The sequence below is a fragment of the Chionomys nivalis genome, chromosome 9 (assembly GCF_950005125.1).
Source record: "Chionomys nivalis chromosome 9, mChiNiv1.1, whole genome shotgun sequence".
Taxonomy (NCBI): Eukaryota; Metazoa; Chordata; class Mammalia; order Rodentia; family Cricetidae; genus Chionomys; species Chionomys nivalis.
The window spans coordinates 20,029,935-20,055,861 of NC_080094.1; the positions used below are offsets into that span (position 1 = coordinate 20,029,935).

At 50.6% G+C, this 25,927-nt stretch overlaps 1 protein-coding gene across 1 annotated transcript in view; it reads left to right on the forward strand.

Annotated features, from left to right (window-relative positions):
* Positions 1-11,696, forward strand: part of Tgm2 (transglutaminase 2) — a 30,437-nt gene extending 18,741 nt beyond the window's left edge. The window contains exons 9-13 of the mRNA XM_057781749.1: positions 357-599; positions 3,714-3,983; positions 8,089-8,249; positions 9,168-9,304; positions 10,124-11,696. Of these exons, the coding sequence (XP_057637732.1) occupies positions 357-599; positions 3,714-3,983; positions 8,089-8,249; positions 9,168-9,304; positions 10,124-10,274 (962 nt within the window). The 3' untranslated portion in view covers positions 10,275-11,696. The remainder of the gene's footprint in view (positions 1-356; positions 600-3,713; positions 3,984-8,088; positions 8,250-9,167; positions 9,305-10,123) is intronic.
* Positions 11,697-25,927: the final 14,231 nt, after the last annotated feature.

Consider the following 25,927-nt stretch of genomic DNA (forward strand, 5'->3'; position numbering starts at 1 on the left):
GTCTCCTGATGCTCTGAAGATGCCTTAGGGTGCATCTCTGTTTGTCTTATCAAAGACTGTGGAGCTTCATACAGAGTAGCTTTACCTTTGTGGTTCATGGACCATCATTAGGTGGGTGCAGACAGAACTCCACAGTAAAATGCAGCTTGGAGAAGTGACTGACTTGCCCAAGGTCACACAGCTAACAGGAGGCCGAGCTCGGACTTCAATACCAACCCCAGATGCATTCTGGGAAAGACCTTCCTGGTCAAAGAGTTGTCTGGCCCTGAGAGCTTCTGCTCACGTGGGGCAATCATGGAGGGGTCAGGTGTCACCCTCTGTGTAGCTCTGCCTACTTCTCCCCTTATCCCAAACAGGGACCTACTGCTGTGGCCCAGTCTCAGTGCGGGCCATCAAGGAGGGTGACCTGAGCACCAAGTACGACGCACCCTTTGTGTTCGCCGAGGTCAATGCTGATGTGGTGGACTGGATCCGGCAGGAAGATGGGTCTGTGCACAAGTCCATCAATCGCTCCTTGATCGTGGGGCAGAAGATCAGCACTAAGAGCGTGGGCCGTGACGAGCGGGAAGACATTACCCACACCTACAAGTACCCGGAAGGTAGGTGTTCGCACTCTCAGAGCCTTTAACCGAGCCGTACAGATGAGCAGCTAATTTTACTAGCCCGTCAGCCTTGTTATACATGTGTACATGGCAACCCATGTATGTCATTGACCCACGTGTTATATTCTATCTTAAGAAACTCCTCAAGAAGAGGTGTAGACACTGATGTATAGTAGGAAAGGGTGATTTGTTTAGAAAACTCATTCAACAAAAAGATTTCATCTGAGCTGGACATGGGTACATGCCTGTAATCCCCACTGCTTGGGAAGCTAAGATAGGAGAATCATGAGTTCAAGACCAACACAGCAAGGTCCTTTATCTTTTTTGCTTTATAGATACTTTGTTTTATTTTTATTTTATATGCATTGGTGTTTTGCCTACATGTATATGTCTGTATGAGGGTGTCAGACCCCCTGGAACTGGAGTTACAGACAGTTGTGAGCTGCCATGTGGGTGCTGAGACTTGAACCCAGGTTCTTTGGAAGAATAGCCAGTGCTCTTAACCACTGAACCATCTCTTCAATTCCAAGATCTAAAAAAAAAAAAAAAAAAAATAGAATTTGATCTGGAGAGAAAGAGAGAGAGATAGAATGTGTTGTATGTGCGTCCATGAGACATATGCACATGTACATGTGTGCATGCACCTGGTATATGTGCATCCATGAGACATATGCATATGTACATGTGTGCATGCATCTGGTATATGTGCGTCCATGAGACATATGCATATGTACATGTGTGCATGCATCTGGTACATGTGCGCCCATGTGACAGATGCACGTGTACATGTGTGCATGCATCTGGTATATGTGCGTCCATGAGACATATGCATATGCACATTTGTGCAAGCATTTGGAGGTCAGAGGTGTTAGTTTCCTCCTCTACTGCTCTCCATTCTTTAAAAAGACTTATTTTTTTATTCATGTGAAGAGTGTGTATGTGTGTGCCCAAGGGGTCCAGAAGAGAGTGCTGGACTGGAGCTGGCGTTACAGACAGTTGTGGGTTGACTGATGTGGGTGCTGGGAACTGAACTAAGGTACCCTGGAAGAACAGGAAGTGCTCTTTTTTTTCCCCTGCGCTCATGCATTTAGAAACCAATGACACTGTATTTTCATTTTTCCATTGCTAAACCAACCAAGGTTAAACAAGATTCATCAGGGTATCATTCATGCAGAGTCAGGAGCACCTGGAGGACCTGACTGGTACCAGATAGAAAAATTAGATTTTCAGGCCTTTCTTTTTTTACTTTGAATTTTTTATTGCATTCTCTGTCCCGTAACTATTTTTTACAGAGCACGTGTGACGTAGCATGTACATGGGAGTCGGAGGACAACTTCCAGGAGTCAGTTCTCTCCTTCCATCCTATGGGTCCTGGGGTTGGAACTCAGTCACGTTGTCAGGCTTGGTGGCAAAAGCCTTTACCCACTGAGCCATCTCTCCAGCCTAGGCCCTTCTTTCTTAACCTCCAGTTCAGGATTTACATATCTGCATGTAGTTCACACCAGTTGAAGGTTCTACAGTCACAACAAGGCTTTGTGGAGAAATCAGGAAATGGCTTTTGTGGTGGCATAGGAAGTGCTCTTAACCTCTGAGCATCTCCCAGTCTTTAAGTCAGTCTCTCACTAAACCCAGAGCTCACCAGTTGGCTAAATTGGCTGGCCAGCAAACTACAAGGAGCCCCCCATCTCTAGCTCCCCGAGACTGGGCTTACAGACATGCGCTACCGTGCCTGGTTTTTACAAGGGTGCCAAGGATCTGAAGTGAAATGACCCATGCCCCCACCTTTGTCCCCCTGGTTTGTTAGTCTCCTTTGTTCATTGATCTGAGTCTCAATAAAACCGGAGAGCATAGCTGCTAAGTAGGAGAGACATGGATCTCAGGAGGGAAAGTGGTATGTCTATGTTGTTTTACGTACTAATGGGGTGCATTGGGGCGGGGTCTTTAGCTGTACACAGACCATTGTTGCAGTGTATCTGTGCGAGAAGAACTTGCGGTCCAGGGAGGCCAAGAGGTGCATTCCTAGAAACCTGACAGTAACAGGTTCAGTCCCACCCAGAGGGCAGCATCTTTTTCTCATTACTGGAGAATCAGTAAGGAAAAGGCTTTGCAAGACTGAGTACATCCAGCAGCTCACTCAGTACCAAGTCTCACTGTGTGCCAGCCTCCGTGACATTAACGGAGCTGACTGAAATATTGTAATCCTTGCCCTGCCTGGCCCTCGCTGAGTCTAGGGCTGCCTGGGGATTAGTACGGTGTGGACATGCTATAGCTGGAAAGGAGAAGACAGAAGAAAACATGCTTCCTCTGGCCTTCAAAAGGTCCAGGGCTGGTAGACCGATAGAAAAACAGATGTGGAACTGGAGGGATGGCTTTGCTGCCTTTACAACAACCATGGTTTGGTTCCAAGCACCTCCAAAGTGCCAGCACCCCCACACGCAGTGGCTCACAACCCTTGGTAACTCCAGTTTCGTGGAATCCGACCCCCCCTTCTGGCCTCCATGGGCACCAGATATGCATGTGGTTCACATACATATATGCAGATAAGCACCCATACACATGCAATAAATAAATCTTTTAAAAATGAAGAACAGATATGTACCTAAGAACACTGGGAAGAAAAAGAAAGAGCACATGGGGGAGAGGTGAGTGGAACACAGAGGAAGACTCAGTGAGGAAGAGGAGGGAAGGGCAGTCAGGCAGAGTAGTCTCGGTCCAAACAAACCACTGTGTCCCTGTTTCCTGTGCACCAGCCACTGTCACAGTTCTGTGGCACGGAGATTTAAAAAAAAATAGAAATGTAACCTTTGACCCTTGAGCTGCTGGGGGGTGTTGGGTTGGTAAACACCTGAAAACAGCCAAAACAACCGAGGAAGCAGTGGTAAGAAAAGCTTTCTTGGCGGAGGGGTAGCTTAAGGCTGGATCTTGAGGGTAGTACAGGAGTTCAGCTGTGGAGAGTAATATACAATTGCCTCCTCCTGGCACAGAATTGTAGAGAGAGATTGGTTCCCTTGGGCTGTCAGTATCACCAGGACTCTGAAAAGCCAGCTCGCCCTGTCCCAACCCTCTCCCACTGTTGCGGATCAGGTCAGAGTTCTCTTCCCTGTTGTGCAGGGTCGCCCGAGGAGAGAGAAGCCTTCACCAGGGCCAACCACCTGAACAAACTGGCCGAGAAGGAGGAGACCGGGGTGTCCATGCGGATCCGCGTGGGTGAGAGCATGAGCATGGGCAACGACTTTGACGTGTTCGCCCACATCGGCAATGACACCTCCGAGAGCCGTGACTGTCGCCTCCTGCTCTGCGCCCGCACCGTCAGCTACAACGGGGTGCTGGGGCCCGAGTGCGGTGTTGAGAACCTCAGCCTGACCCTGGACCCCTACTCTGGTAAGGCTCTGCCTGCCCGGAGCATCCAGTACTTCACATGTGCACCTCACCTCCCAGTCCCTTTGCCGGGCATCATGGGGGCCAAGCCTGTGCTAAGCACTTCTTTAGTACCGTGGTGTTTAAGCGTGTGCATGTGCGTATGTGTGTGCATGCGTGCGTGCAGGCGCGAGTGTGTGCGTGTGTAAGCCATACGGCACCACAGTGTCATCCCTCAGGTACCATCCACCTTTTTTTGTATATGACAGGCTCTCTCACTGGTCAGCTAGTTCCAGGGATCTGTTTGTCCCTTCTTGCCAGCACTGCGATTACAAACCAGGCTCCGCCAGCGCCCCTCCTCCCCGCCGCCCTGATTCCCTTCCGACACTCCTACCCTTTACCCCCCCCATCCTCGCTTGGGTTCTCATGCTTGCAAGGCAAGCACTTTGCTGACTGAATGGTCTCCCTAGCCTCCCAGCATGCTTAATTCTTATAGCCCAAAGAGAAGTGGGGGCCAGCATGACAGAGCACTCCTGCAATCCCAGATCTCTGGTGGCTGAGGCAGGAAGATTGAGAATCTGAGGCCAACCTGGGCCACATAGTGAAATCTTGTCTCAAGAAAAAATAGTGATGTGGAGGGGGGCAGATGTAGATTCCGTCCCTGCACCCATTTTCTCGATGAAGAGATGGAGGCACACAGTAGTCAAGCCAGGGGTTCGAGCCTGTTTTATTTCATGGCATCTTCCCACAACCCTGCTGGCTTTCCCAGACACTGTGTTCCACAGCCAATTCCCTTCCTCAGTGCTCTCCTAAAATTGTTCTGGACCCTGAGGTCACACACCTAGCTAGCACAGTGCCAGGACACAGTCCCGCTCCATAGCCCATTCACCATTGGCCAGTGTCGACTTCGTGTACTGTTGGACCATCAATACTTGATCATGGAGAGCAGTGTGACCTGGAGAAGGGGCGGCCAAGCTGTTACTCTCCCTGCTCCCACTCCCGGCTCTTTAGCCAGCACTGTCAAGGCCAGCTTTCCTGGACAGACAGGCCTGTGTTTGGGACCAGCTCTTGACTCCCAGGCCTGGAAAATCCCCTTAGCCCGGGCCAGGGTCCCAGCAACTGACACTACGGAAAGATGCATTCTGAAGCCAGCTGGACCTGCGGGGCCTTTGCCTCTGCCACCTTCACAGCACATGATGTACAGACTGGCCAGGTGACCACGCCCATCACCTGATGGACAGCTTCGGGGACTCAGTGCAGACGTAGAGTCACTGTGGCCAGGACCTGGTGCCAAGCTTCTGCTTCAGTATGAGACCCAGAGCGACTGAGAGGCTGGGTCTTTCGTTACCCCTAGGGTGACACGAGGCAGTATCAGCTCAGGGTATCTCTGTGAGCCTTGATGGCATGGGAAGAACACAAGTGACACCTCTCTGATTGGATCCCAAGTAAAGGGCAGGGCTTCTTCACCACGGCCATGTAAGGTAGCCTGGATACCCATATCCACCTGTGCTGTTGCCCTGGGCAGTTCTCTTCCCATTTAGGCCACAGGCCCCCATTTTGAGGCACTGCAGGTGGTACCACTCACTTGAGCCTTTTATGAGCTACCCTGAGGGAGGAGGCAGTGATGAACCCCGGCCAAGACCTTACTCCCAGCTGCGGAATCACCTCTGCCCCACAGATAACATCAGAGCGCCTGCATTGTGCTGCAGGAGCTCCGGCCGGGCCCACCGGGCAGTTGAGGATGTTCTGCCTGCCAGGAATCCATGAGGGACAGCCCAGGGAACAGGAGGACAGGGCAGGGGCTCTGTGTGCTGGGCTCTGGGTGGAAGTCACAGCTAGTCCAACATGGCCTGTGGGGCTTCCAAATCCAAGGAGCACCTGGCCGATTCTTCTCCCTCTTTAGCAGTTGCTGACGCTTATTGCTCTTTGATGATATGATCTGGGGACTTCCATGTGCTAATGGACAGGAAACCAGGCCCAGGACAGTTGAATGGAGTCCAGTTGTCCCAGCCTGGCTGCAGCCCAGTTGCTCTCCCCCTCCTCCACCCTGCTCTCTCTCTCTCCTTCCTCAGCCACCAGTAGGTCAGGAAAGCAGTCAGTGTGCCTCACTGACCATCCCCAGGGGGCCTTCTAGAACAGGGCATAATGTCCAAGGGAGGACTGAGGCTGAGGCCTGGTCACTGATCTGTGAACACTGGCTCTCCAGGACATGCCCTGGCCTGGCCTGGCCTTCTAGCAAAGCCAACAATTATGGCCACATCTTCCTAATGTCCAGTGTTTCCTCTTTCTATTTTGCCCCCAGGGTTGGGCTGTTCATTCCACATTTTTGTCCTCATGGGCACAGGGCTTGGATCCCCAATCATGTCATTGGGCTGGAATAGGTCCCTCTGGGGACAATGCACCTGGGAAGGCCACCCACTGCCTAGTTTTCTAAAGCCTGCACCACCTGCTGCTTGAGCCAACAATGAGCAGGCCACTGCCTCCCAGCTTTGTCAGTCCTCCAGCTGACCCGAGCAGCCGTCCCCTGGTAGGAGCTGAGCAGTGTTAATTTGTCCTTGGCTTCCCAGGCCTAGCAAGTCCCTCATTATCAATTAGCCCTAGCCCCTATGGCGTGAATGTTCTGCCAGAGTGCAGTAAGCAAGACTTTGTTGGCTTGTATTTATATTTATTATGTTAGTTTGCTATAAATAATGTTGAAGATCTCCTCTTAGCAAAAGATGATAGTAATGATGGTGGTGGTGGTGATTATGATCATGATGGTGATTATGGTGGTAGCAGTGATTGTGGTGATGATGATGGTGGTGATGGTGATAGTGGTGATGGTGATGGTGATAGTGGTGATGGTGATGGTGGTGATGGTGATGGTGGTGATGATGATGATGGTGGTGATGATGGTGGTGATGATGGTGATGATGATGGTGGTGATAGTGATGATGATGGTGGTGGTGGTGATGATGATGGTGGTGATGGTGGTGATGGTGATAGTGGTGATGGTGATGATGATGGTGGTGATGATGATGGTGATGATGATGGTGGTGATGGTGATAGTGGTGATGGTGGTGATGATGATGATGGTGGTAATGGTGATAGTGGTGATGGTGATAGTGGTGATGGTGATGATGATGGTGGTGATGATGATGGTGGTGATGATGGTGATGAAGGTGGTGGTGGTAGTGCTGATGTTGCTGATGTAGATGGTGATGCTGCTGATAGTGATGGTATCGATGATGAATTGGTAGCAAAAGGGGTTTATTTGCTCAGGGTCTTAGTAGATGAGGAGACAGAATGGGTTGTGCAAGCCAGTAGATCCCAGCTCTGGGCTCCTTTCTCCAAACCTTCCTTCATCCTACAGAATCCTATTGCCCTCAGGCCTCCATTTTCTTGCCTGAAAAAAAGTGAGATTAAGCTCACCCTCAGTCCCTTGGTTGTGTGCCATTGTTAAGGTCAGAGCTCTGCCCTGCATATGCTAGTGACCCCAGGAACAGAGGGAAAGACAGGGTGGTCATCTTCCTGGGCTCACACAGCCAGTTGGTGAGTGCTTCCTGGCGGAGGCATGTCTTCATCTGTAAAATGGGTCAAGGCTGTGGGCCCAGTGGGGAGTGAGTTCACCTTCAGGGGACAGGTGATGTTTGGGCTTTGATTCAGGTGCCTGGGTGGCATGTTCAGCTGTGTGATGATGCATGACAATACCATTTTACTTGCCCAAGCCTTGGTTTCCTTGCGTGTAAGCCAGGTGATGATCCAAACACAGCCACGCTTGGGTTGTCAAGAAGGTAAAATGGGAGGCATTGGGAGAGGCATGGTGTCTGGTGGCTAGCTGTTGTCTACCCCCTGCAGCAGCGAGGTGCCTCCCTGTCCCATTCTGGAAACCCTTCCTAGCCTCCTAAATACCCGTACTGCCCAGATACTATTAATAGGTCCCAGAAGGTGGACACTTGATGTGTCATCAGCTAGAAGGAACAGAGGCAAACTGGGAACACAATTCAGTGACTGAGTGTTTGCTTGGCGTGCATGAGACAGACTCTGGCTTCTGTCCCGGTGTGGTGGTGCATGTCCGTAATCTCGGCAGTTGGTTGGATCCAGCCCTCACAACTCACACATCACATCACCCCTCTCTCCCTCATCACAGAGAATAGCATCCCCCTTCGCATCCTCTACGAGAAGTACAATGAGTACCTGACAGAATCAAACCTCATCAAGGTGCGGGGTCTCCTCGTCGAGCCAGCTTCCAGCAGCTACCTGCTGGCAGAGAGAGACATCTACCTGGAGAATCCGGAAATCAAGATCCGGGTAAGGAGTGGACAGGGCCCCAGAACAGTCCAGGGTTGGGGAGAAGGCAGCCTGCACCCGTGCATACCCCTGCTTCCCTGCAGCCTGGAGCCCTTCTGTGTTTCAGGATCCTCATAAAAGGAGAGTATCATAAAGATAAGAGAATGCAGGACTGGAGCTTCTGGGAAGGGCTTCTAGAGCCCTGAGGTCAGGGGACTGTTGGGATCTAAGACCCAGGTATCCTTAAAAGATCAGTGATACTGCTAAGGCCAGAGAAGGGTGACAAGCATGGTGACCCAGCTTGGGCCTGGGTGGTGCCAAAGGTGCTAATTCACCCTTTGAGCCCCCCAGTTCATTCCTCTATGGGACCCGGTCAATGCTGGTACTTAGATGCTGTGAGAATCCAAGTAAGGCCACAGGAAATAGCTAGGGTGTGCCCTGCATGTTTGGAGACTTGGTAAAAGCCGACTGCACCATCACCACCATCTTCCTCCAAGCCCTCTTCTGAGGTACCCCTGAGCCCCAGACTCAGTTGTACTAGAGTACCTTGTAGTCATGGGCCAGGGTCTGCCGAGTACTACACACCTTAGCTCACCTGTTCTGAAGAACTGGTAACTTTTGCAGAGCTCAGAGAGGGCCCAGTATCACACAGTAGAGAAGAGCAGGGTCAGTAAGCTCCAGTCCTGACCTCTCAACTTCAAATTCTGGGAAACAGAAGATCCTTCACACATCCTCAGGTTCATGGGGGAGCCTCAGTAAAGCCTCTGGAAGAGACCTGGGGAGCAGCCATCACCTGTGTTCTGCAGATAGGAAACAGGCACCAAGATTTCTTCTGGGAGTGTCAGAGCTGAGAGCAGCTTCATTTAGCAAACACTGGGATGTATTCCATAGGCATCCAGCCTGAATCCCTGCTCTAACTTTCATCTCTTTTCTTTCCAGATATTGGGGGAGCCCAAGCAGAACCGCAAACTGGTGGCTGAGGTGTCCCTGAGAAACCCACTCTCTGAGTCCCTGAATGACTGCATCTTCACCGTGGAGGGGGCTGGCCTGACCAAGGAGCAGAAGTCTGTGGAAGTGTAAGTGCTGGGAACCCAAGTCTTGGAGAGGAGGAGGCTGGAGGAGCCAGGAGGCAAGGCCCTTGGACCCAGCCCAGGCTGTAGCCCACTCCACTCATCTCCTGCTCACCTGCGTCCCATTCACCCTAAACCCCAAGCCAGAGTACCCACAGGCAGCCTTTCAACTCTCACAGTGTGCCAACTGCCGGCCACACCAGCACACACCTGACCTGAGACACCATTGGTCACAGTATGCCATCTCTCCAGAGTCCTCACAGAACTTGATGCCCGCACATATGTCTATGTGTAAATGTACACACACATGCTGTTTTTCTTTTCTGGTGCCATGTAACTCACACAGTCAAAACAAGTTAAGCGCATGCACAATGCACATGCACAATGCACACGATGTATTATTTCTCCTGAAGCCACTGAACAGGTCTGTGTTACCCCTCCCCCCCACTATCAGCACATGGGGCACATCTATTCACCACATATGATTGCCCATCCACAAGCAACATTCTTGCGTATGCCTATAGATACTTGTGCACACATGAACATATATACTTATTGTCTCAAACACACCCAAACTTGTGTACACACTCAAAAACATGCACACACACATACACACACACACACACACCACTCTATGAGGTGTGGAACTCCTTACCGACTCTGTAGGCCCTGCAGAGGCCATGAGCAGGACCCGTGATGAATTCTGGCCCTAGTCCTCCTTCGCTGAGGCTCTGGCCTAAGTCTTGTGTATCTTCACTGCTGCCCCACGCTTCATGTGGCAGCCAGGCCTGTCTTCTCACTCTCTTTGTTTCTTTCTTTCTTCAGCTCAGACCCTGTGCCAGCAGGAGAAGTGGTCAAGGTGAGGATCGACCTGTTCCCGACAGAAGTTGGCCTCCACAAGCTGGTGGTGAACTTCCAGTGTGACAAGCTGAAGTCTGTGAAGGGTTACCGGAACGTCATCATTGGCCCAGCCTAAGGGACCCCTTTACCCAGCTCCACCCCACCTGCTGCCAGCCCTCAATTCAACCTGGTCTTAATCCCGAGATAATGAGCAACTTCACCCCTTCAGGCTGACATGGCTGCCTGGGGCTCTTTGGGAGGAAATGTACTCCTAATCCATCCCGTCCTCTGGTCTTGTTCCCCATCTGTCCCCTTAGCTGTGAGGAATGTTCTGTGCCAACACAGTCGGAACCCTGGCCTTGGCAGACCAGAGCTAGGGGAAGAGGAGAGCCATTGTCAGCACCCTGTGTTGTTTGGACTGTCCCTAGATCCTCAGAGCAAGCACAAAGGGATGGCGAGTCCACTGGCTCAATGAAGGAACCCAGCTGCCCTGGCCATTGGTCTCTTACTCCCAGTCCCCCCCCCCCAAAGGGAACTATTCTGTGCTAGACACCTCAGGTTCTCACAGGGTCACCAGCCTGTTCAATGTCCATGAGAAACTGCAGGGTGAAAACTGAGGCTGCCCATGCTGCGCTGTGCCAGTAGGCTGGCCACCACTTACAGGGCTAGTGGGCGAGCCTGGAAACAGGGCCTGCGCCATCTGACTTGGACTCTAGTACTCTCGCTGTGACATCAGCCCTGACCTGAGTGAGTCAGAGAGGTCATATGGGACCAGTCTGGAAGAACACAGTTGGGGTGAGGAGGTAAGGAGAGGCAGAGAGGCTGGGGAGCTGGGAGTCAGAGCCTAGGTTTGAGCCCCAAGGAGGACCACACTTTGCCCTCCTCTTCTGGCCTTGATGTTCCTTCACCAGAGCAATGATTGGCGGTCCCATCTCCAGAGTCTCTTGTCCCTCTGCTTCTGAAACCTGCTACCCAGGCCCAGGACACTCTGGGAAGGAGACAGCAGCCCCAGACCTGTATCCAGGCCATCCTGCTTCTCACCTATGTCTGGATCCCTCAGATGCAGTCTCAGGACTACCCAGAAGCTGCCTTCACGGTGCCTAGACTAGACTTCACAGGAGGAGCCTTAACTGTCCATGCTGGTCACTTCCCACCAGGGCCACGCCTCTACCGACCAGCCCTTCCTCCTCAGCCAGCACCCCCAGACACAGCACTTGTCTACAGAAAAGCATGGGAGCCTATGGGTCACCATCCCCTACTACCTCCCCATGGCTGGGCCCTCAAGCTGGAAGACTTCAGAGGTGGAGGGGGTCTCGGGGTAAAAAGGTCAGAGGCTCTGGGACCCCCTGAAATCCCAGAGAGGAGCTTGAGAAGAATCACACAGATGCCTTTAACACGTTCCGCTTTGCACAGAGAATTGCACCATGAGCCATGTATCTGCCCCATTCCCACACAGCTCTGCTTCCGTTGGTTCCTGCGAACTTCGGGTTCCAGGCAGGAGTAGGCATGCTTTTGAAGCATGTGTGAGCACTGAAATAAAGATCTATTTTTCACATTCAAACAAGGTCTGCCCTTATCCTTTGGGAGCTTTTGAGGGGGTGGGTGGAGAGGCTCACTCACACCTGTGCCCACGCTTCATCACCCACGCTTTAACCCGGACGCACAGTTTGCTGGCACTCAAGGCTCTACCCACAAAGCCCTCCCACTAACAGAGCCAGGACTTCCTGTGTTCCCCAATGTCCTTCCCTCTCGTGCACCTCTTAGTTTCTGCATGTGGTTCCCTGTGTCAGGAGTCAACTGTTTGGCTTAACACGAAGGTCACCTTTGGTTGTATGCTAGGGTAACAAACCATTGCATGGTGGTGCCCATCCATAAACCCTCCCAGTTCAGTGGCTAAACAGTTTAGCCTACTAAGTGAGCTCCAGGCCAACCAGAGACTATCTCAAAAACAAGATGAACAGTGCCTGAGAAATGACACCTAGGATTGGCATTTGGTATAGACATGCACGCACGCGCACACACAAACACATGCCTGCACACCTATATAAACATGCACGCGCACACAAAAAGCAAATTAAACCCCAACATCACCTTTCCTGGGTGCCAAGTTTCTGAACACTATATTCCTGTGCTGGCTAGGGTGGCTCAGGCATTGTCTCAGTAAGTGACATGCTAGAAGTCAGAGACAGGGCCAGTGAGATGGCTCAACAGGACAAAGTACCTGCCACCAAGCCTGGTGACTGAGCCCACGTGGTGGAAGGGGAGACTCCTGAAAGCTGTCTTCTGATCTCCACATGCGGACGCATACACACAATAAATAATAAATAAATGAATAATAAGTTAATATAATATATACAACTGTCTTCTCCCATGGAAAAGGGTTCCGAAAGGCCTGGAAGGCACTGAAGGCCCAGGAATCTGGAAGCCCTGAGTGGCAAAGGCTGTCTCACTGTTGAGGGATTACTACAGAAGCAGGCTGGTCTAGCTAATCCTTCTTCATGTTTCCTGCTGGCAGATCCTTACCAGAGACTAGCTGGCAAAGGACTCTGGGAAAGTCCCCTGGAAAGCAGCGGTGGTCAAGCAAGGGAAGGATGGGCTGGGTGGGACCTACTGACATTGACTCCGTTACGGAGGACTCTTACTGGGCTTGTGAAACCTGGCCTCACCGAGGTCCCCTCTCTGAGGCCTTCCCAGGCTGTGCCAGATGCTTCTGCCTTGGATAGATGTTTATGCAGGTGGCCGCCAGAGCTGTGAGCAGCCATTTCTACACCTGCCTGTGTTCTGGGTGATCCAGGGCAGGGGCAGACTCACAGCAAGAGGCTTCCAGGGGAAGTCAAGGCCACCAACTCTGGTTGCCTGCCTGCCTGCCTGCTCACCCCTAATCCCTAATGCGGAGAGGCCAAGCTGCCCCAGCCAGCTCTGCTGTACCTAGCTCAGCTGACTTGCGCCCCCTCTCTTGCTTACCCAGCCCCGTCTCCCCAATAAACACTTCTACTTGTTGCTTGTTCCTCGTGCTCTGAAAGTACAGCCACAGTTGGAGCCATGGCTCGGCTAGGAAAATGCCTACCGCACAAGCGTGCGGACTTGAGTCTGGATCCTTAGCACACACATAGAAGCTGGGTGCACAGCACCCAAGTTCGCAGTCCCAGTCCTGGAGGACAAAGCTGAACAGGTGAGACAAGTGGATCTCAGGGTCAGCCAGGCTAGCTAAATCGGTGATCTCTGGGTTCAGTGACAGACCCTGTCTTGAAAAGTAAGCTGGAGAGACATTGAGGAAGAAACCTGACCTTGACCTCTGGCCTCCATGTGCACGTATACACACACACACACACACACACACACACAGTCTCCCATATACACACAATCTCTCTCATACACATACAGTCTCTTTCTCTCTCTTTCTTCTCTCTCTCTCTCTCTCTCTCTCACACACACACACACACACACACACACACTCTCACACAACAGGTCTTTTGTCTACTTAGAGAAAGTTGCAGTGAGAGCCTAGAGAAACAGAGGTGTTAGCACAGGACACACACAGGTTGGCTCCTGTTGTGGGTCTTCCGTGGAGAGGCAGACTGTCTCAAATGTGTTGATGTGGCACACTCCCAAATCTTCCTCTGGGACTTTAGAAACCCTGGAGGTTGTGCTATTTCACCTATTTGTAGATACAGAAATGGAGGGACAGAGAAGTTAAGCAATTTGCCCCGAGTTACACAGCTGGCAGGTTGCAAAACTGAGCCTTAGTCTACACAAGCAGCTATGCCCAGCACAGAGCGTGGCACGAAGGCCTGTTCCTCCCAGCATTCTCTATGCTGACCAGGAGCCAGGACTCCTGGGATGGAGGCCTTCATACGGGCCTGGCAGCTCTGCCGTGTGGGGGTCAGGTCCGTCCTTCTACCCCAGGGGCCTCTTTCCTTTCCAGCTGCTCTTATTTGCCTAGGATGTCTGCCAGCTCACCCCTCAGCCTCCAGCCAAGCCTAGAATGATGCAGTCCAAAAGAGAGGGGGCCAAGCCAGTGCCTCCTCCAAGCTGGAACTACAGGGACACCCAAAAAAGCCAGCGGCTGGAGAACATGCGGCTGGGACAAAGAAAAGATTTGTTCAGAAAGCATCTCCAGGCACGAGCGCTGTGCCTGTCCAGACAGAGGGCTGTGGAGGCAGATCGGCTGGGGGTGGGGTCGGCCTTTCTCCCAAGCTGCCTTTATCTGCAGGCCACTGGGTACTCTGGGTTCAGCAGGTCTAAAGAAAAGTTACTGATTAGGGAGGTGCGTGACTGGAGTCTTTTTGGTTCTTTTCCTGGTAAAGGTTCAGTCTACAGTTAATTATTAGGTTCCAAAAGGTATGTTTTCTCTGGAAGACAAGGAAAGGGAAGCCACCGGGGATGGGGGGGTTGGGGGATAGGGAGTGGAGGAGGAGAGAAAAGACAAGTTGTGTATGCCAGGAGTATCGATTATCAGGCCAGGGGTGTTATTTAGGGGCTCCCTGCTTCCTCCTGAGCTCAGGCCTGAGCAAGTACACAGGGCCTAGGAACCCCAGGCAGCCCGTGGGTTCTTGACAAGAGAGATAAAGAAATAGTCCATCCAGATGAGAAGCTGTGCCCAACGGACGGCATGTCCAGCCTTGAGGAGCAGGGCCTGACTCTCAGTGGGCGCTGAGAGAAACTGCAGACACGAAACACCATCTTGTTTTACACACGAATCCACAGCCGCCAACCAGAGCAACGGAGTCACAGTTCACAGACTCACCCAAGCCCCAGCAAGCAGAAAGGAGTTGGGATCCGGCTGGCCCACAACTCTCTGAAGAAAGGCCCAAAGAGGAGGAGAGAGGACGTGGAGAGTGCAGGGAAGGAGTAGGCTTGTTTCCCGAACCTGGAAGTTTATCCAGTCCTGAGTTTATCCACATATTGTTTCGTCATCAGCAGCCCCAGGGGCTGAGAAAGCCAGGATGGAAAAGACCAGACAGATAAATATGGAGTTACCCCACACCCCAGAAATTCCACCTGCAGGTATTTATTCAAGAGAAATGAAAACATGCATGAACCCAGAAAGTTGTTCGGTCTTGTCCACAGTCGCATCATTCATAGGAGACACAAAGTGGAAGCAACCCGGATGCCCGCCCATTAATTAAGAGACAGATAAACATGTTGTATCAGCAAGGATGCGCACATCATGTAAGTGAAAGAAAACAGAAATGAACGCTAGCGGAATGCACGGTCCGCTCACAGGGAGTAGATGCAGCCGATGGGTGGCTGCCTGGGGCTTGAGGAACCAAAGCGGTAATGGAAACATTGTAACCTGTACCGATGGATGCAGCTGTCTGGACTGGAGCCATCGAGCTGTGTACTTTAAACGGGTGACTTGGAAAGCACGCGAGTTCTATCTCAGTAAAGCTGTCCAGATAATATGAGCCTGGGGCAGAAAAGGGTTGAGCTCAGAGCAGGGGCCTGGGCTCAGTCTCAGGGACTCCACCTGGGCACTATCAGTGAAAATCTCATCCCCTCCCTGGGTCTTTGTTTTTGCTGCTGTGAAGTGAGGGAGGGGGGAGGGAGCAGTGCCATCAATGCCGGAGCATGTTACCTGTCTCATTGTGCTCCAGGGTAAAGTCAGACCTAATCTCTCACCACTACTTCTGCTCTGGCCACCTGCAGGTCACCCTTAACCTGCACACTTCACAAAGGGCCAACGAGCCACCTCGAGATAGTGTCCTGAGTCACTGCCCTAGGTCAGGAAGTATTGAGCAGTGTGGTACAGGCCTGCAGTCCCAGCACTGGGGCTATGGCAGGAGGAGGATGAGTTTGAGGTCAGCCTAGGCTGCATGGTGAGGCTAGCCTGGGCCACGTGGTGAGGCCCTGCCTCTAAAAAAAGAAAGTAAAGACAGACAGAGGCAAGAGCAGGGAGTCTAGCTTCATCAGTTCAACATCCATTCCTGTGGAGTGATTCTGGAATGGACAGACAGACAGACAGACCAAGGGAAAATGCCTGCTAGGTCAGCCAGAACAGTGGTTCGCCTTCTTTTGCTAAGATTACCATTTTTATGGCCGGGAAACTGAGACATAGGTGGGATCAGAGCATGTTCATTAAAGAAAAAGAACAAAAGCTGAGCCTGCCCTTCTTGGAAGAGCTGAGTGACCCCACATGGCTAGCTGGCTAAGTTCCCTAGAAGGGATCCAAGGTGAGATGGCGCCACTGAGGAATTCTGAGAGTGCTTTTCCCAGCACTCTCTTGCTGTGTGACTATGAGGAAGTAACTTGCCCCTCTGGGCCTCTGTTATAATGGAACACCTGGACACTGCCTATTAACCAATCTTGGACTGAGATTACAGAAAGGAGAGGCCTTACGAATCACCGAGGGTCAAGAACACAGAGGGCAGCAGGAACTCTGACCAAGACACACACCGATGGGATCAGTATAGGTCCAGGGGCAGGGCTCCTTTGTTTAATCAGCTCCTGCAACAGGGAATGCAGAGGGACTGCTGGGCCCAGCGGGAGCAGGGTGGGCAGAGGGGTGGGGCAGGGTTCAGAGCATCTTGGAAGCTATAGCTTGGAGACCCATGGATGGATCAGAGTTAATACAGATAGGTGCTATACTAGGCTTTAGGGACAGAAGGTCACCAAGGCAAGACTACCCTATGGAGTGTCTGAGCAGACTCCAGGGAGAAACGAGATGAGCCAAGAAGAGGGACTTGGGCTGAGAAGAGTGGAGATGTGGCTAAGATCCAAGCTGAGGCTGGGAAAATGGCTCAGTGGGTAAGAGCCATTCTGTAGGCATGAGGACCTGAGTTTGAATCCCCAACACCTAGGTAACCCCAGCATTGGGGGTGGAAGCAGATGGATCCCAGGAGCCCACTGGCCAGGTGGCCTAAGAGCCAAGCTTCGTTTAAATGTCATGCATGCATGAGGTCCTGGTCCTGACAGCCCTGTCCTGCAGTAGAACAGATCAAAGAGAGGCTGGGAGGTCACTGCACAGGCTCACGGTCACACAGGTTAGAAATAGATGGTATAGCCCAGAGCATCAGCCAGACAAGGTGGCCCACAGTCACTGGTCCCAGCTTCCCAGCTGCCATCACCTGCCACACTGTTTTGTGTGGTTCTGAGACTAATCCACGCTAGTCACGTTTTAAATTTTGAATGAGTGAACTTGTTAAGTAGATAGCAAGCCAAAATGAGAGAGAGAGAGAGAGAGAGAGAGAGAGAGAGAGAGAGAGAGACCAAAACATAATTAGATTGGGTGTTTGAAACATCCAGCCGAAATGGACTCAGGAAGCTGGCTGGACTGAGGCAGGCAACTTCAGTTCTCAAAAGAGAGAGTCATAAGCAGAGCATAGTGTCCCCTCAGGTACGGCTTCCACGTAAAAGAACAAACACGTTTAATCCCAGCAGAGGCAGGCAGGTCTCTGAGAGTTCGAGGCCAGCCTGGTCTATATTATGAGTTCAAGGACAGCTAGGATAACTCACTGAAACCCTGCCTCAACAAAACAAAACAAAACACAAAAAACAAAAACAAAACGACAAGACCATCAGACTGAGTGTCTACAACATCCGGCAGAGATGGGCTGAGGATGGGTTATCAACTGAGCTTCTGTATTGTGTGATAAACACAGCAATGTCCGCTAAAAACAGTTACCGTCTGTTTTTAAGGACACGTGTTTTTATTCTCCGACTGCTTTACTGTGTCCTTTCACTCCATGTCACAGAGTTAGGGTGGCCAGCCCATCCCCAGACAAAGAGCCTTAGGGGACTTTTTTTTTTTGAGACACGGGGGAACCCCACCTCCAGAGGCAGCTTCTCTGTAAGCTCAAACAGCACGTGACCTATATTTGTTGGTATAATGTACATTACACACACTGGGCGGACTCAGGCAGGAGCAAGGGAGCTGCTGTGGAGAGGGCCTGAGGGGGATGGGTCAGGGACAAGCAGGGAGTGTGGCAGCTGGGCTGCTGGAGGTAGGGGGGGTAGCCTGTCCGCTGGGTGGGGAGGCTGGAAGGGGAGTGGGGGAGATAACTTCCTAGGGAGCAGAGGGTACCTCAGCTGGGACCTCTGCGCGTCTGTGTGGGCCCAGCAAGAGAAAGTGCTCCTGGGAAACAGCTTCAGAAACTTCAGGAGAAAGGAATCCACGGCTTAGAGGGCTCCAACAATTTGCTGTGGTTTCTTTTCCGTCTTACTAAATATTTACTTTTGTGTCCAAATGGCTCTTCATCATTTTCCTTTGTAGTCTCCTCCTTAAATCTGATCCGCCAAATGAAGAGTAGAGTTACCGTTGCCTTGCCAGGGAATAAAATTAAGGAATTAAAAAAGTACACATTCGTCCACTTCCAGTGAGTCCTAGAATAACTTTAAAACCTTATAGTAAAAACGTGTTTATGGGCTGGGAGACGGCTCGGGAGGTAAAAAGCTGAGTTTGGCAACACTGTCTCTGTAACCTCAGCTTTGGGGTGCTGAGACAGGAGGATCCCTGGCCAGTCAGTCTAGATGAAAACATCAAGCTCCCAGTTCCGGAGAGAGCCCTGGCTCAAAAATTAAAATGGAGAAGTGATTGAGGAAGGAATCTGGACATCATTTCCGGCCTCCACTTGAGCCTACCTAGGTGAGAGCCCCTGCAAACCCCCTCACCCTCTTCCGCACAATGTATTTGCTGCACGACCAGCTGGACACCCTCTTCAGCCCAGCCTCCCTCAGAGATGCTCTGGCCACCCCAACAGCCTATGGCTGGGCCAAAGCCTGCTTTACAACAAAGGCTTGACCAGCTCGCATGGCTCTGGTTTGGGACTGGGTTTTATTTGTTCGTTCGTTTGTTTGTTTATTCATTTTCTTGTTTTGAATCAGGGTCTCCTGTAGCCTGGGCTAGTCTTGAATTCACTCTGTAGCCAAGAATGACCTTGAATTCTAGATCCTCTTGCCTCCACCTCCCAAGTCCAAGGTTACAGTCTTGTCATTACAGCCTGCCCTGCTGAGTTTGGTTATTTTTTATTTTTAAATGTGTCCCTACAAGTGAAGAACGTTATTCTCATGTGAGCATATTGTTACACCACAGTAAAGTCTAAACAGCAGTCTATCAGTAAGTGTAAGACACACACACACACACACACACACTGTCAGCGAAGATGTGCAGCAGGCTGTGGGAGGGGAGATTTGGCACATCATCCTGGGGAACATTAGGCAGAAGCTTAAATAGAGGCATGCTTATCTTTCCCTTTGGGTCGGCAAGCCCTGCTGGACATAGAGCAGACAGATGAGAGCCCACATGCCCTCCAAAAGTCACAAGCAAGAATTCTCAGTGCACTCTCAACAGACAAATCTCAAAGGGCTGAAAGACGCTTAAGGAAATGCTCAACATCCTTAGCCATCAGAGAAGTGCAAATCAAAACAACTCCGAGATTCCATCCATCTTGTCAGAATGGCCAAGATCAAAAACACTGATGACAGCTTATGCTGGAAAAGATGTGAGGTAAGGAGACTGCTCCTCCCTTGCTGGTGGGAGTGCTAACTTGTTTAGCTGCTTTGGAAATCAGTATGGCGATTTCTCAGAAAATTAGGAAACAACCTACCCCAAGACCCAGTGATGCTGCTTTTGGGTATATACCCAAAAGCCGTTCAATCATGCTGCAAGGACATGTGCTCAACTATGTTCATAGCAACATTATTTGTCACAGCCAGAATCTAGAAACAGCCTAGATGCCCCTCGACCGAAGAATGGATAAAGAAAATGTGGTACATTTACACAATGGAGTACTACACAGCAGTAAAAAAATAATAACATCTTGAACTTTGCAGGCAAATGGATGGAGCTAGAAAAAAACATATTGAGTGAGGTAACCCAGTAAGATAAATATAATATGTACTCATTCAATAATGGCATTTATGCATAAAGAAAAAAAACCAGCCTACAGGCCACTACCCCAGAGAAACTAGACAACAAAGAGGACCCTAAGAGAGACATACATGAATCTATATAGGAAGGTGAAAAAGACAAAATTTCCTGAGTAAATTGGGAGCACGGGAGTTACAGGACAGGGTAAAAGGGGGAAGGGGAAGAAGGGAGGGGAGGAGAGGGGAGCTATTGTATAGCTCAATAAAGACAATTAAAAAAAATTTTTTTTTTAAAGAAAAGAATTCTCAGGGCATCTTTCTTCCCAGATACCCCAATGCTGAAAACAATGTAGGGACAGACACTCACAGCAGAGATACTGAATCTGTGGGCCAGTTGGGCAGATATTGCCATAAGGAGGGGAAATGACCACATGACACTCTGGGACAGCAGGCTGTGTCTCACCTGCTGGCAAGCACAGATGGGATGGTTTCACTCACTGGAAGCTCCATCCCAGACATTGCTGACCCACAATGATGGAGGTCAGGGTAGGAGGGGCCTTTAAGAGATGGGCAACAGCTTAGAAGGGGCACTTGGAACAGGGAGCTCTGGGGGCAGGGGAGGGAGCTGTAGTGTTTGGAGTCTGGATGCTGGTTAGCCAGACTGGGTTGTTTAAGAAAACACACTGGTAACTGTGTACTTAACATTTGTGTCTCCTCGTCCTTCCTTCCCCCGCCTGGGGAAGGGTTTGAATATGAAATTCATATTCCCCAAAAACTCATACGTTTGAGCACTTGGTTCCAGATGGTGGTGCTGATGGGGATGGCTGTGGAACCTGCAGGAGGTGGAGTCTCACTGGAGGTGGAAACTGAGGCCACCGCCAATCCACTCTGTTTCCTGAGTGCACATACAATGTGACCAGGTAGAGCTCTGGTCCTGTTGCATGTGCCTTCCCATTTATGGTGGACTGTATCCCTTGGAGTGGTAGAATAACCCCACCACCCCTCTGAAGCTGCCTTTGTCGTTGTATTTTATCACAATAATGGAACGTGTTAGTTAAGACAGGGTCCCAGGTATCTCAGGCCGACCCTCAGGCTGCTCTGGAGCAGAGGATGACTCCAAACTTCTCATCCTCCTGCCTCCAACTCCTGAGTATGCATGCAGTGCTGGGGATGGGATCCAGGGCTTTGTGTGTGTCGGGAAGACCCTCTACCAAATAGGCTACATCCCTAGGCCTGCCTTTATGTGTATGTTTGCATGTGAGGTGGTGCATGCATGTGCAAATGTGCATGTGTGTGAGTGCATGTGTGTGCGTGTGCTCAAGTGTGTGTGCACATGTGGGGAGAGAGTGCTGAAGTTGACATTGGGTGTCTTCGTTCATCAACTTCCACTTAGTTTATTGGGGCGAGAGCTCTCCTTGAGCCTGGAGCCCACCAATTCCTGCCAGTTGAACTAGCCAGCTTACTCTGGGAATTCCAGTCCCTCGTGCTGGAATTCTAGGTGGCCACCAGGCCTGCCTGGCTTTTACATGAGAGGGATATGACCTCCAAGTCCTCACAACTGCTAGGCAAACCCTTTATCCATGAAACCATTTGCCCACCCTCCCCTTTCTAGTTCTTTTGAGATGATTTCACTCTCTAAGCAGCCTCGGCCTCAAACTCTCAGTAATTCTCTTGCCTCAGCTCCCTAGTACTGAGATTACAGACACAAGCCCACACACACTGCTGATCTGTGCCCTCTCTATGTACATGTTAAACCTGAGTGGGAATGCTGTCCTGCACTGGTATTTAAGCACGAGGCTCTTCAAAACCTTGGCTTGTCCTCAGGACAGAAAAATGTTGGGATGTGTTTTCATGACGGGTGCCTCCTGGAGGGTTGGATGGCATTGAGCCAATCTTCTTGTTCCTCTAGAAAGCTGTATCCAGCTAGGGGATGTTGGGCGAGGGTAGAAGTGGAGACACCTGCAAATTTGCCCAAAAAGGGAGATGGCAGAGAGGCCTTCCATGGTGGACACAGCAGAGAGGAGGTAGGCGGGAGGTAGGTGGGAGTAGGCGGAAGGTGGGCTGGGAGGCTTGGGCAAAGCCGGGAAGAGGGAATTGGGTAGGGGCCATGATGGGGATGGGGGAGGAGGGAGCTACAAGATGAGATGAACACAAGCAGCCCAGCCCCACCAGGCACCACCAACCCCAAACCCCCGAAAGGGTTTTCTCTGCCAACTCCCCCTCCATTCTTTCCCAGGCCTGGCTGGCTCTTCTTAGAGCTGACAAGCCGCCCACACCCAGTGCTTTGCAGTGCCAAATCCTCTTAGCCCTAGCGATTTGTCTCCCATCCATCACAGAGACCCCCCTTTTCTCTTTCCTGCTTCACTGGCCCACTCTTTGGTGAAGGGGGCATGCTTCTTGAACTGGATGCTGCCAGTCTGTGTTGCTGAGGCCCCTGGTGGTCCTGAGAAAAATGAAGCCCAGCAAAGGGAAATGACTTGAAGCCAAGTCACCGCCAAATAATGGGCAGAGCTGGATTAAATTTTTAGGTATAACTTCTGTTTTTAAACACTTATTTATTTTATGTGTATGTATGTGTGCCTGTACGTGTATGTGTGTGTGTGTGTGCGTGCATGCACTGTATGCATGCAGGTGTCTGTGGAGGCCAGAAGAAGGTGTCAGATCTCCTAGAACTGGAGCTACAGGTGATTGTGAACCACCTGATGTGGATGTTAAGAACTGAACTCAGGTTCTCTGCAAGGGCATGAGGAGCCCTTTTTTGTTTTGTTTTGTTTTGTTTTTTGGGTTTCTCTGTGTAGCTTTGGTGCCTGTGCATGAAGTGCTCTTAACTGCTGAGCCATCTTCCCAGGCCCAGAGCTAGATTTTAATAATAATTGCAGTAAAAGTAACCACATGCTAATGTGGGACCCGGGGTGAGGCACTGTGAATGCATTTACCATTTGCCCCTTACAATGACCCAAAGGAGGAATGAATTGTTATTAAAAGCCTCTTCAAATGCCACTGAAGTCTTACACAGCATAAAATGCACACACACACATGTGCACACACATGCGCACATACACACACACCACACACATACATGTATGCACAACACACAAGAAGTTGGGGGAGAGAGAGAGAGAAGCCTATACAAAAGGCTTACTGAGCACCTGGAAAGCCATTTAGCCGAGAAGTTTTCACTTCAAAACCACTAGATGATCCATCACAGCCACCTGGGGACTGTGATGTGGAGAGCAGGGATGCTCTCACAGCTCCACTCTGTGTTGCAGCTGTCGGGGGAAACCATTGCATATTACAAAGGATTAAGCACAGAGCAAAGTCTGACCAGCTGGCTCCTCCCACGGTGAAACCAGAAAGTGAGCTGCACGTCCACACAAAAGTTGTCTGTGAGCGTTCACAGCTGCCGAAGAGTGGGCACAGTCAAGACTTGTGCTAACTGATAAGGGCCAATAGAGGCCAGCTACTCAGTAGAATAGTGACCTGCAATGGAAAGTAAGGGAGGAGTGATGTGTGCACAACATGGATGGGGTTTGACCAGCTACCAGAAAGAAGCTGCTCACAACAGACCACACATTTATGGTTCCATTGTGTGAAATAGCCCCAAAACAGACCAGTAGGCCAAGAGTAGATCAGCCATGGTGCATGGGCGGGTGGGGTGGAGCCAAGAGTGACCGCTGATGAGTGCTTTCTCTGGGAATGATCCAACTCCTGTAAGATGACAACGGATGACAATGGCAGCCTTGCTAGTCCTAAGCAGACTTGAGAACACGGGATTCCACGCTTTCAGGAGGTGAGCGTGTGGCTCATACGAGGCTGAAGAGTTAGCTCGGCAGTTAAGGGCTCAGGCTGCTCTTGCAGAAGACCCAGGTTCAATTCCCAGCACTCACACCGGGTTGTTTACAACCATTGGAAATTCCAGCTCCAGGGGCACCTGGCGCCTCTGGCCTCCATGGGTACTGCAACACAGTTCCTCGTGTAGTGGTGACCCCCTCCCAACCATAAAACTATTCTCATAGCTACTTCATAACTGCAATTTTGCTGTGGTTATGAGGCACGATACAAACATTTTTAGAGATAGAGGTTTTCCAAATGGGCCTCAACCCACAGATTAAGAACCATTGTACTGATGGAACATGTTGGACCTGATTTGCCAATTTATTCATTGTGGAAATACCCTTTTCTTTTTCCTTAAAGTAAACACAAAATGATCAAATGATGAAACCATCTGGTCTGCACTGTAATTAGCCAGGCAGTTGTTTTAAGGACGTGACGCTTGCCTCCAGGGTTAGGGGTGGCTAGAGATAGGCAAGGATTACTAACTCAGACAGAGGGGGCCTATATCTTATAAGTAATAAATATTCAAAATGTGTGTGTTAGCCAAACGTTTCATTGCTGTGAGAAAATATCCGACTGGAACAACCTTAGGGGAAGGGTTCATGTTGGTTCTTGGTTCATGGCTCAGGAGTTTTCAGTCCATTTTGTCAGGGACCGTGAGCAGAGGACCTACCTCAAAGTTGCCGGGAACAGAGAGAGCAGGCCTGTGCCACCGGGCTCTTTGCTTGTCTGATGGGGCCACTCTTCCTCATCTGCTTCACTCTGCTTCCTCTTCTTCTTTCTGACCCCGGACGATAGGACCCCTGAGAGTTCACTCCTCTCTTCACCTGACACCACTTGCTCAGCTCATCTAGCTGAAGCTTTGTGTGCTGACCAGCCCAGAACTCTCCTCTAAACACTAGACTGACACATCCACCGTCCACTCACATCCATCTAAACGCTAGATTGACACATCCACTGTCCACTCATCCATCCCTGTGAGGCTGCGCCTAAGGATCCCAAGCTTTCTATGGATTAAAAAAGAATCCTCTTTTCTAACCTGCTCCTTCTTAGACCTGTCCTACCTTAGTAACAGGCATCACTGGCCCTTCAGTTGCTCAAAACCAAACCCCACCAACTTCCCTCAGCCTTTGTCCTACCCATCCAGACCTGATGAGTTTTACTCCCAAACCACTAAGTCTGACCTCCATGTTCCAAGTCACCAGGATCACCCATAAGCCTAATAACACCCCAGGGTGTCTTGTGTCTTTCTGCCACCTACTCTCAGACACCAGGAGGGTTCATTCAACAGTCCCTGTAGTCTGGCCCACGCTTGCTTCTGCCACCCCAGCTGCCTGCTAGACTCCAGCTAAACTTGACCATTTTTGGTCTTTCAGATACCCAAAGCCCTTTCCTTCTCCATGGCCTATACTCAAAGATATTCCATCTAGGTCTCCAGTATTCCAGTCCTTTAGTTTTAAAGTTTCACTTTGTTTATTATTATTATTGCTATTATTGTTGTTATCACTATATTTAGTGGGGCGGGTGGTACCACAGCACATGTGGGAGGTCAGAGGGCAATTTCTGAAAGTCAGTTTCGGGGATCAAACTCAGGCCGACAGGCTGTGTAGCAAGAGCTTCTCCCCACTGTGCCATCTTGCTGGCCTCCAGTAGAATCTCATTTTATAACAACCCACCCCAAAATACCAGCTTAGAGCAGCCACCTTTCATGGCTCTAAAGACTGACTGGGCCCAGTGAATGTCTCTCCTCAGCTGCTGTAGTCAGATCTGGAGGGCTCTGACATCGGAAGGCTCCCTCTGCTGTGGGATGAGCAGACAGTGCCCCCCCCCACAAGGCTGACATTGATGCCATGGTACCTACCCAGGGACACTCCATGTAGCTTCAGCTTCTCACAGAACCTGGTTCCAAGGCAAAGTGGCCCAAAAACCAACTCCCAAGGACACAAGGACAAAATCAGCCTGAGCAGTGGAATCCAGACATGACTTGGCATGGCTGCTATCATAGTCTCTGTGCATGTGTGTGCTTATGTGTACATGCGTGTTCATGTATTGTGTACAAATGTTCATGTGTGTACATGTGTTCATGTGGTAGCCAGAGGTCACTCCATGTCTTCATTAACTGTTCTTCAATCCTACTTTTTTGGGACA